Genomic DNA, 12537 nt, shown 5'->3' on the forward strand with positions numbered 1-12537 from the left:
TTACTGTCTTACACCTCCACAACGCAGTCAAAGTGAGAGTGGAGCTGCCCCTTGGCCATCTTGCTAAAGGCCAGGGGTGTCTCAATTCCTGAAGGGCTGTTTGTCTGCTGGTTTTTGGTCATTTCCTTTCAATTTGTGTCCAATTAAGACCTAGACATAAAGGGGAGTTCCTAACTAATCAATTACCTTAAATGACCAATCAAGCAGCAGGAAAAGTGAAAACCTGGAGACACTCAACACTCCAGGACTGGGGTTTGACAGACCAGGGCCCGGTTTCCCAAAAGCATCTTAAGGCTAACTTCATTTTAACATTTACATTTACGTCATTTAGCAGACGCTCTTATCCAGAGCGACTTACAAATTGGTGCATTCACCTTATGATATCCAGTGGAACAACCACTTTACAATAGTACATCTATATCTTTTTTTTGGGGGGGGGGGGGTTAGAAGGATTACTTAATCCTATCCCAGGTATTCCTTAAAGAGGTGGGGTTTCAGGTGTCTCCGGGAGGTGGTGATTGACTCCGCTGTCCTGGCGTCGTGAGGGAGCTTGTTCCACCATTGGGGTGCCAGAGCAACGAACAGTTTTGACTGGGCTGAGCGGGAACTGTGCTTCCGCAGAGGTAGGGGGGCCAGCAGGCCAGAGTAGGATGAACGCAGTGCCCTTGTTTGGGGGATAGGGCCTGATCAGAGCCTGAAGGTACGGAGGTGCCGTTCCCCTCACAGCTCCGTAGGTAAGCACCATGGTCTTGTAGCAGATGCGAGCTTCAACTGGAAGCCAGTGGAGTGTGCGGAGGAGCGGGGTGACGTGAGAGAACTTGGGAAGGTTGAACACCAGACGGACTGCGGCGTTCTGGATGAGTTGTAGGGGTTTAATGGCACAGGCAGGGAGCCCCGCCAACAGTGAGTTGCAGTAATCCAGACGGGAGATGACAAGTGCCTGGATTAGGACCTGCGCCGCTTCCTGTGTAAGGCAGGGTCGTACTCTGCGAATGTTGTATAGCATGAACCTACAGGATCGGGTCACCGCCTTGATGTTAGCGGAGAACGACAGGGTGTTGTCCAGGGTCACGCCGAGGCTCTTAGCACTCTGGGAGGAGGACACAATGGAGTTGTCCACCGTGATGGCGAGATCATGGAAAGGGCAGTCCTTCCCCGGGAGGAAAAGCAGCTCCGAGGTTCAGCTTGAGGTGGTGATCCGTCATCCACACTGATATGTCTGCCAGACATGCAGAGATGCGATTCGCCACCTGGTTATCAGAAGGGGGAAAGGAGAAGATTAATTCTGTTTCCGTCTGCGTAGCAATGATAGGAGAGACCATGTGAGGATATGACGGAGCCAAGTGACTTGGTGTATAGCGAGAATAGGAGAGGGCCTAGAACTGAGCCCTGGGGGACACCAGTGGTGAGAGCACGTGGTGCGGAGACGTAGGAGCATTGTTTAATCTCCAAACTGTTTTCCAAAACCATCGTTAGTAAAGTTGCACTTAAACGCTGGTTATTTGCCGACTGCTTCAGACCACTGGTAGAACAGCTCAACCTGGTCTAGTAGCATTTCGCATTATTCTGTACGTAAATCAGAGACACTCCACTTAGTATGATATGTTACCTTACGTAAGATATGTATTCATTTGTGGATGTCCATCACCCATTTTGTATGATGTTACAAATTACAATTTGCTAAATGTACAATATGTTAAGAATTTGCTAAACCTATGGTATGTTACGAATTGTAGCTAGCTGGCTAACGTCAGCTAGGCTAGGGGTTAGGGTTACGTTTTGGAGTTAGGTTAAAGGGTTAAGGTTAGCTAAAAGCATTAGGGGAAGGGTTAGCTAAAAGCATTAGGGGAAGGGTTAGCTAACATGCTAAGTAGTTGCAAAGTAGCTAAAAAGTAGAAAGTAGATGAAAGTTTCTAAAATGCTCAAGTTGTCCGTGATTCAAAACCTTTGGGTTGCTAGACGTTTACGTTATACCACCCTACTTCCGTTTTTCTTTAAGTAACCATCTGGCTTATGTAACCAAACAAAACGGATTTACTTTTACTATGTTACGTCTAGTCTATGAGACCAGGCTCAACAGCTAAGTGCTTTGTTTGATGATTTGTTTTGCCTTTACTCGTCACAATATACATAGAAGAGCTCCACTAAACATATAATCAAGCTGTTTATCTGTCTCTCTGTGACCGTCGATAACTTGGGAACGAAGTTGACTACAAATACAGTTGCCAATGTCTTTGCAATTGAACAAGCGAATGATAAAAAGATGCTTAAAATGAAATCCAAGATGACTGCATTAAAAAAATATATATAGTAGGCCTATACTTTACCTAGGCCTATACAGTATTTCAATCATATTGAAATAAATGTAATGTTTGGTCAATTGAGTTCTATTTGTATGTGATATATACAGTGCCAGTCAAAAGTTTGGACACACATACTCATTTAAGGGTTGAGCACTTGTTGGCTGCTTTTCCTTCACTCTGCGGTCCAACTCATCCCTAACCATCTTAATTGGGTTGAGGTCGTGTGATTGTGGAGGCCAGGTCATCTGATGCAGCACTCCATCACTCTCCTTCTTGGTCAAATAGCCCTTACACAGCCTGGAGGTGTTTTGGGTCATTGTCCTGTTGAAAAACAAATGATAGTCCCACTAAGCACAAACCAGATGGGATGGCGTATTGCTGCAGAATGCTGTGGTAGCCATGATGGTTAAGTATACTTTGAATTCTAAATAAAGTAGTGTCACCAGCAAAGCAGCCCCACACCATCAAACCACCTCCTCCATGCTTCACGGTGGGAACCACACATGCGGAGATCATCCGTTCATCTACTCTGCGTCTTAAAGACAGATTTCCACCGGTCTAATGTCCATTGCTCGTGTTTCTTGGCCCAAGCAAGTCTTTTCTTATTGGTATCCTTTTATTAGTGGTTTCTTTTCAGCAATTTGACTTTGGAGGCCTGATTCACGCAGTCTCCTCTGAACAGTTGATGTTGGGATGTGTCTGTTACTTGAATTCTGTGAAGCATTTATTTGGGCTGCAATCTGAGGTGCAGTTAACTCTAATGAACTTATCCTCTGCAGCAGAGGTAACTCTGGGTCTTCCTTTCCTGTGGTGGTCCTCATGAGAGCCAGTTTCATCATAGCGCTTGATTGTTTTTGCGACTGCACTTGAAGAAACTTTTTAAAAGTTCTTGACATTTTCCACATTGACTGACCTTCATGTCTTAAAGTATTGATGGACCGTCGTTTCTCTTTGCTTATTTGAGCTGTTCTTGCCATAATAAGGACTTGCCTTTTATCAATTAGGTCTATCTTCTGTATACCCCACTACCTTGTCACAACACAACTGATTGGCTCAAAATGCATTAAGAAGGAAAGAAATTCCACAAATGAACTTTTAAGAAGGCACGCTTGTTAATTGAAACGCATTCTAGGTGACTACCTCATGAAGCTGGTTGAGAGAATGCCAAGAGCGTGCAAAGCTGTGATCAAGGCAAAGGGTGGCTATTTGAAGAATCTCAAATATATTTTGATTTAACACTTTTTTTGGTTACTACATGATTCCATATGTGTTATTTCATAGTTTTGTCTTCACTATTATTCTACAATGTAGAAAGAAGGAAAAAAAACGTATGATTAAGTGTTCTAAAACTTTTGACTGGTAGTGTGTGTGTGTGTATATATAATTTATGCCTCAGTATAATTTGTGCCTCAATATCGTGATGTGTAACATGCGCAATGGCGTGCCAAATGAATCAGTGCTTTACTATAGGTTAAGCATTAGAATAAATCACCTCAATATTTGCAGCCATATCTCTCTAGGATCTGATCCTCATCAGTATTGTGTAATAATTATAATGATAACATTTACATTTTTTTACATTTAAGTCATTTAGCAGATGCTCTTATCCAGAGCGACTTACAAATTGGTGGAATCACCTTATGATATCCAGTGGAACAACCACTTTACAATAGTGCATCTAAATCTTTAGGGGGGGGGGTTAGAAGGATTACTTTATCCTATCCTAGGTATTCCTTAAAGAGGTGGGGTTTCAGGCCACCATAAGGTAAGATTTGAATGGAGAAAGCTTATCAGAGTGCAATGCTGCCTTTCTTTCAAACCTATCAGTATCTGCCTGGTGTTTTGGGAAATGCATGTTACATCTTCGGCCGTTGTAGGAAAGATGTGTCATTAAAACACTCGTAAGCCTAATATCCTTCGTTATCAGGAAACCAGGCCCGGGGCTGTTCAATTCCACTCTCCATTCTCTCACTGGTGTCCGAGAACAGGGTTTCCCAAACTCGGTCCTGGGGCCCACCCTGGGTGCACATTTTGTTTTTTTCCCTAGAACTACACAGCTGGTTCAAATAATCAAAGCTTGATGAGTTGGTTATTTAAATCAGCTGTGTAGTGCTATGGCAAAAAACAAAATGTGCACCTGGGGGGTCCCCAGGACCGAGTTTGGGAAACCCTGCTCTAGCTGCTCTAGAGTCTAGAGCAGGGCTGTTCAATGTCGGTCCCGGAGGGCCAAACCACTTGGGTTTCTTGTTTCTGCCTGTTAGTTAATTGCACTCACCTAGTGTCTCAGGTCTGAATTTGTCCATTATTAGAAGGAAAGGATGAATAACCAACGTGTTTTCGGCACTCCAGGTCAACATTGAACATCCCTGCTCTAGACTCTAGAGGGCACTAGTGCCCATTGTTGAGAATGGAGAGTGGAATTGAACAACCCCGGGCCGGTTTCCCGATAGCAATGGAACTTGAAAGCTCTGCAATGTATTGGGTTCTGAATGAAGAGTATGTTGTTAATTCTATTCTCATGCCCTGCACGTCCTCTGTGCTCAAAGTGGGCTAGTATTTTTAGAAACGTCCCAATTTGCCAGAGATTTGACACTGCTCTCAATCTGGTCAGGCTTCTTTCTGTGATTTAGACAAACCAAGAGAAAATGACGAGAGCTAAATTTACCTCATCAAGACCTCATCAATCCTACCCTTCCAAGTTGGCGATCTGAAAGTGTCCAAAAATCTTGTATCTGAAGCATTTAACTAGGGGGGAGGGAGAGTACGAAGCAAGAGGCTCATCTCGTTAGCTTTTTTATAAATCATAATTTGGTTGCGTTGTTAAAACCCATATCGTGTCAATATGTGATGGTCGTTCCCTTTTCATTAGCCAAAACTCTTGATATGCTCTCTTTTGTCATTTAGCCACTTGGGGGTAAATCACATTTTCACATAGTCATGTATTGACCTCAATGGGATATTACAGTAACTCAAATTTGGCTTCAGTGGAGATTTGCCCTTTTGTTATAATTACCAGCCACCGCACCAAAGGCCCCTCCTGCAAATCAGGTAGATCGGGCGGTGACCGCAGCAAAAGTTAGATCACCTGCTTGACAGCATGGCATCTTTTAATAAAAAATATACAGCACTGCAATGGCATGTTTGCTCTGCGTAAAGACGTCGTTAGATTAGGTTCAAACACCGCTACAGTAGGATGTGGGATTGTAGTCTTAGACGGCTTCAAGAAATCCATAAATACGCCAGTGTTTATCACATAGAGTATAAGAATATCAGCCATAGCGGATCAAGATATTCAACCCCTGCTTAACTTTCTAACACGTTTAATCTGATAGCGGCTGCTGGTATAAAATGTGGTCCCTGGTGTGTGTGTGTGTGTGTGTGTGTGTGTGTGTGTGTGTGTGTGCCTGCCTAGAGCCCTCACATGCCCAGAGGATTCAAACACAGCTCAGCTCACCACATCTGCTCAGATTACTGGGTTATTCAACATGAACACCCGCGGGTAGTTTTGCGAATGGTGGCCTGAAAGATTTCTCAATGGCTTATATGGAGACCACAGGATCTAGTAGTGATGACTTGATGTGAAGGAAGCATGCGTGCCGCCGAGACGTACGTGCTATGATTATGTAGTAGCAGCTATACAACTTAAAGACCTAGCCACAGCTGAGATCTTTAACTGAAACAGACCTATAGGTGAGCATGGGGCCAAAGAGCAACAGCATACAGTCCAACTCCATGTTTACCTGAGTAGGACACTACAGCTCCAGTGTCGTGGAAAGGGAAACTGCACAGGCGATCGTTATAGTCTCACCTCCGGCTCTATTCTACCCCGCTGCGTTAGGCTTTGGGGGTAGAAAGGAACAGAGAGGTGTAGGGTGGTGGCGGTGGGGCATATATAATGGATTGGTCTCTTTATTTGTGACAAGAGGAGATGGATGCACTACAAGGAGGCAGGACAATGAAGCCCCATTAAAAATGGATTACAGCGAATAGCTCGGAGGGGGTTCTTATTTTCCTACTTGTCCTAGCTGTATTTATATATCTACTATTAGTACAGTACAGCTGGTTTCTCTGGATTAGTCCCTCGTCGTGCTCTCACGCTCTCTTTCTCTCATCTCTTTCTCTCTGTATTTTCTGTGTCTTTCGCTTTCCGCCCTGCTGTCTCGTTCCAGCGCGCTGACTTTTTACCACGAGGGTGAACACTTCTATCCATCACCCTGCCAGCACTGCGCTCTTCCTCTCGTGCTCTCTCTCTGCTCTCTCCAGTCTCTCTCCGGTCTCTCCCCATGCCCCTACTGCTCAGCCCATCTGTCTGACATGAGTTAGTGCTGCGCCCTGCGCTTCCCGTCTCCAGTGTCTGTCTGTCTTTTGTCTTCCTCGACCAGCCCGGCTCTGAACATGGTGCCACAGAGAAATACTGTAGAGCTGAGGAGGAGGAGCATATTGGCGTGTATTAAAACTGATATTGATTTCCATGTGATGCTCAGAGGCTGAGCAACACAGATCTGAAGACAATTTGACAATGACCTTTTGTGTTAGAGATATGGCCCTCTGTGCAGTAAGGATCTATCCACGATGATCACAGGGAAATAAGTATGTTTTCCCTGTGATGTTCAGAGGCAGAGGGACAGTGGTCTGAAGTTTGACAAAAAAATGTCAAAATTAGATTTACGACTTTGATACAATAATCAAACATTTGGCTCTAAATAATGAACAGTTGGGTCTATCAACTCAGGGGGGAGAGCATATGAAAGAGGACATTCTCAGCTACTGGAAAATACATTTGTGGATATTAAAATATATTTATGATCTTGATATACTTAGTGTACGGGTGAAATTGACCCGGAACATAAACGGTGTTCGAATTGAACATAAAGGGTTAATATAATTTCATTTAACTGTATAAAGCAGTACACACTGGTAAACCAGCTTTTTGTTTTGTGCCCCACAAGATGAAAATGGTTAGATACTGATTGATGAGCTTTTGTTTACACTTCTCTTTTTCATATTTAAAATGAGGTGTGTCAATTTTATTGCAGTCCATTCAATAAATGTCCCCAAAATCATTCTGTACAAACTTTTTAGTATGCTGAACAAAAATATAAACGCAACATGTAAAGTGTTGGTCCCATGTTTCATGAGCTGAAATAAAAGGTCCCCAAAATGTTCCATACACACAAAAAGCTTACATCCCTGTTAGTGAGCATTTCTCCTTTGCCAAGATAATCCATCCACCTGACAGGTGTGGCATATCAAGAAGTTGATTAAACAGATCATTACATAGGTGCACCTTGTGCTGGGGAGAATAAAAGCACACTCTAAAATGTGAAGTTTTATCAAACAACACAATGCCACAGATTGCCACTCAAGTTTTAAGGGAGCCTGCAGTTGGCATGCTAACGGCAGGAATGTCCACCAGAGGTATTGCCAGAGAATGTTATGTTCATTTCTCTACCATAAGACAATTTTAGAGAATTTGGCAGTACGTCCAACCAGCCTCACAACCGCGACCAAGTGTAACCACGCCAGCCCGGGACTTCCACATCCGGCTTCTTCACCTGCGGTGTCGTCTGAGACCAGACACCCGGACAGCTGATGGAGGAGGAGTATTTCTGTTTTGTAATAAAGACCTTTTGTGGGGAAAAAAACGAATTCTGATTGGCTGGGCCTAGCTCCCCAGTGGGTGGGCCTATGCCCTCCCAGGCCCATCCATGGCTGTGCACATCCGAGTCATGTGAAATCCATAGATTAGGGCCTAATGGATTTATTTCAATTGACTGATTCCCTTATATGAACAGTAACTCATTAAAATCATTGAAATTGTTGCATGTTGCGTATCTATTTTGTTCACTATAATTTTCTATTTTCCTTAATTCATATGAGATGCCATAATAACACCCCTAGACTCTAGTTTAATACAAAACAAAGTATGCTACAGGGATAAAGATCCGTTTTGGTATTCATTTTAGAATGCATCCTCTTCAGAAGCTATTATACTTTCTAGCGGGAATTCTGTTTGACCAATGGGTCAGAGTGAATTAAGATCTGCGGTTAGTTATGTGCTTAGCTTAAAGTCTTCATTATAAAACATCTCCCGGTTTATCCTTTTAATACCTTTCCAGCGGCTTTCCTTCCGGTAATTTCCTTGGAAGGACAGGGTGGGTGCAAGAGAGAACAGATGAGATTATCATACAAGTGATGATGAGACATACAAGGAACAGGTATTTTAGGAATGGCATTCTGAACTATACTCACTGATGATACACTAACAAATTGAGGTACCATGGTTACGGTTAAATAAAGGCGTTTTTCCGTAAAGCCCCCTGGAATAACATTGTCAATTTTAGGCCTATAAATGTGTTCCAAAACGATTTACTTGTTTACACTACCTCATAAAAGATGCAACATAATACAGTTCATCCCATAACTGCAATACACATATTCATAAAATCTTGAAAGGCATAAAAATGATTTTTCTCATCGATTCCAAAATGTGTCCAAGAGCAGCCTCTCATCACTATAGGAGAATAATAGGAGAATAGTCCAATAAAATATGGTGAAATAGAATACAATAGCCTTTTATTGATCTCCCAGCAAGTAATCTATCTTTCCCCAGGCGTCAGACACGTAGACAACACCTGAGGGTTGATAGCAGAAGTACAGGCTGGAATTGTCCTGTCAACGCCCACTCCTAGAGGAGTCCACCCCCACCCCCCTCTTTATCCCCCCAGACGAGACCAGGTTTCTATAGAGAATGCCAGCCGTGTGAAACCTAAGAATCTCATTGGCTGAGCCACCACAGGAGTGGATGAAAGAGGGAGTGCAGAGAGAAAGAGAGATGGGGGGGGCAGAATGAGAAGGCTTACGAAGATGTAACTGCTCTGCCTGCCACAGCAACTCGGCAGAACAGAGAGAGAGGGGGGGAACAAGGGAGGGACACACAAAGAAAGAGAGAGGTAGAAAGACGCCTTGCCGTTTTGTGGATTCTCTCTCCCGTGGTAAACAGAAGCCCCATTGGACTGAAGAGGAAGACTTAGGCTACAACTTCTGGACTGGTGCTTGGGAGAGGGCGAGCAGCAGCACCTGAAGAGACGCACCGGAGCAAGTACAGCAGGTCTCTTTTGGATCTCGACAACACCTGAACATCCAACTTGATCCCTTTTCTTATCTATCGTTCTACATACCTTCGCCGCTCAGCAAAAGCGCCAGGACCCGGCTGAACTTCTACACTGATTCTGATCACTGACTCCACCCTAAGACCAAAGTGGAGGGACCCAACTGGGACTCTGCGTGGATGGACTCCGCCACGGTGGCCTCTTTTAGATGTGCTTCTCTCCCCTCGCTATACTGCCGGACTGGCCCCGCACCCACCTGTACTCCCTGAGAGGCCTCAGCGGACCCTCCCCCCACCACCCTGGTGCCTCTGGGATGGTGTGATCATTGCGGGAACCATCGCTGACCTTAGATCAGGGCCAACATGCCGGTGATGAAGGGCCTCCTGGCCCCCCAGAACACCTTTCTGGACACCATCGCCACCCGCTTCGATGGCACCCGTGAGTACATCCTAATATACCGTAGTATGTCCTAATATACCCTAGTATACCATAGTACTGTAGTTGTACTGTAATGAAACATGCCTGTCCACGCCACGTTTTGATCGGAATGTACCGTAGTGTACTGTAGTACTCTACCACTACTCAAAACATGCCTGTCCACTTTTGGAAGACATTCATAAGTGACAGTAATAATAATAGATTTTTTGGCATAGTGCTTTTTATTACATGGTGACTTTCAAAGTGCTTTACAGTGGCTCTGCAAACAAGTTAACTTCTATGGGCTGTCACTCTGCTACTTAATAATAAACCACAGCAATGCCAGCTAGATTCAGGGGCCACATGTAACGTTATGAGCCTTAAAGATAAAAGGAGGCTTGCGCCCAGAGACAAACTCACACAGAGTAGCACCAAGCTGAAACTGTATTCAGGCCAGTTCATGACCTCTTTAGGCCTGTTTGTGACAGAGTGTGTTTTACGTGGCCAGAAACACACTCTTGAGTTTGAAATAGTTGAGGCTAGTCAACAGCCATTACTGTCAGGTTCTACATGCGAGCGCCTTGGGCTTATTAACTTCACCATCCCAGCTGATCTTAAAACACAAGCAAGTTGCTGCAACAATCAATGCAAAAATCATAGATTCACAAGTAAATATTTATTCAGTCCAAAACAAAAATGATGCAAACACACCACGTTTTGATCTTGGAGGGCCGAAACGATGTGTATGAAGAGTTTCTCTCTGTCTTATAAAATACGTTTTGGGATCTTCCATGTATAATATTTTGAATTTGTTTTTGCAATGCACAGTGTATAAACGTGAATGGATTATCTATTTTGTTGTGCTTCCACTGTCGCCCATGTAACCTGTGCCACAAACACTGCCTGTGTTTAGACCTCTGCGCCTAGCTGATGCTTTAAACACCATGTTGCATGGGAGAAAAATATTGTAGGTGTAGTATTGTCACACTTTATTTAAAGTCATCATATGCTTTCTTTACTTGGTATAAGGATGTATGAGCTTTTATAATGTCTCATTATTGTGTATTTCTATGTGGCCATTTGTCGACAAACTGAAAGTTATACATCTTGGCTTTAAGCTACAGTGTCTTCGGAGAATATTCACACCCCTTGACTTTTTCCACATTTTGTTGTGTTACAAATTAATTTTTAAATTGATTAAATATACCCCATAAAGATAAAGTGGAATTATGTTTTTTGCTATTTTTATAAATTAATGAAAAATGAAAAGCTGAAATGTCTTAAGTCAATAAGTATTCAACGCCTTTGTCATGGCAAACCTAAATACGTTCAGCAGTAAAAATGTGCTTAACAAGTCACATAATAAGTTGCATGGACTCACTCTGTGTGCAATAATAGTGTTAAACATGATTTTTCAATGACTACCTCATCTCTGTACCCCACACATACAATTATCTGTAAGGTCCCTCAGTCGAGCAGTGAATTTCAAACACCGATTCAACCACAAAGACCAGGGAGGTTTTCCAATGCCTCGCAAAGAAGGGCACCTATTGGTAGATGGGTAAAAAAAAAAGCAGACATTGAATATCCCTTTGAGCATGGTGAAAGTATTAATTACACTTTGGATGGTGTAGCAATCCAGTCACTACAAATATGCAGGCATCTTTCCTAACTCAGTTGCTGGAGAGGAAGGAAACCACTCAGGGATTTCTCCATGAGGCCGATGGTTACAGATTATAATGGCTGTGATAGGAGAAAAATGAGGATGGATCAACAACATTGTAGTTACTCCACAATACTAACCTAAATGACAGACTGAAAAGAAGGAAGTCTGTACAGAATAAAAATATTCCAAAACATGCATCCTGTTTGCAACAAGGCACTAAAGTAATACTGAAAAAAATGTCCTGAATGCAAAGTGTTATGTTTGGGGAAAATCCAATACAACACATTACTGAGCACCACTCTCCATATTTTCAAGCATAGTGGTGGCTCCATCATGTTGTGTTTATGTTTGTAATTGTTAAGGACTGGGGAGTTCTTCATGATAACAAAATAAATGGAATGAAGTGAAGCACAGCTTCCAGAAAATAGTATCTTTCAAACTGGAGATTTCATGACTAATTGAGGTAAGACAGTAATTCTGCTCATAGATTATGCATGTATGAACTGCACATTGACACATCCAGCCCAAAAAAGGAGGTTTAAAAAATACAGTCGTGGCCAAAAGTTTTGAGAATGACACAAATATTAATTTTCACAGTCTGCTGCCTCAGTTTGTATGATGGCAATTTGCATATTAAACTCCAGAATGTTATGAAGAATGATCAGAAGAATTGCAATTAATTGCAAAGTCCCTCTTTGCCATGCAAATGAACTGAATCCCCCAAAAACATTTCCACTGCATTTCAGCCCTGCCACAAAAGGAACAGCTGACATCATGTCAGTGATTCTCTCGTTAACACAGGTGTGAGTGTTGACGAGGACAAGGCTGGAGATCACTCTGTCATGCTGATTGAGTTCGAATAACAGACTGGAAGCTTCAAAAGGAGGGTGGTGCTTGGAATCATTGTTCTTCCTCTGTCAATCATGGTTACCTGCAAGGAAACACGTGCCGTCATCATTGCTTTGCACAAAAAGGGCTTCACAGGCAAGGATATTGCTGCCAGTAAGATTGCACCTAAATCAACCATTTATCGGATCAT

General features: G+C 43.0%; 1 protein-coding gene across 1 annotated transcript in view; it reads left to right on the top strand.

Annotated features, from left to right (window-relative positions):
- Positions 1–9160: 9160 nt before the first annotated feature.
- The window catches only part of kcnh4b (potassium voltage-gated channel, subfamily H (eag-related), member 4b), a 72978-nt gene continuing 69601 nt past the window's right edge, over positions 9161–12537 (top strand). The window contains exon 1 of the mRNA XM_014158742.3: positions 9161–9853. Within this exon, the coding sequence (XP_014014217.2) occupies positions 9778–9853 (76 nt within the window). The 5' untranslated portion in view covers positions 9161–9777. The remainder of the gene's footprint in view (positions 9854–12537) is intronic.

Source organism: Salmo salar, chromosome 19 (assembly GCF_965601325.2).
Source record: "Salmo salar chromosome 19, fSalSal1, whole genome shotgun sequence".
NCBI classification, from domain to species: Eukaryota; Metazoa; Chordata; class Actinopteri; order Salmoniformes; family Salmonidae; genus Salmo; species Salmo salar.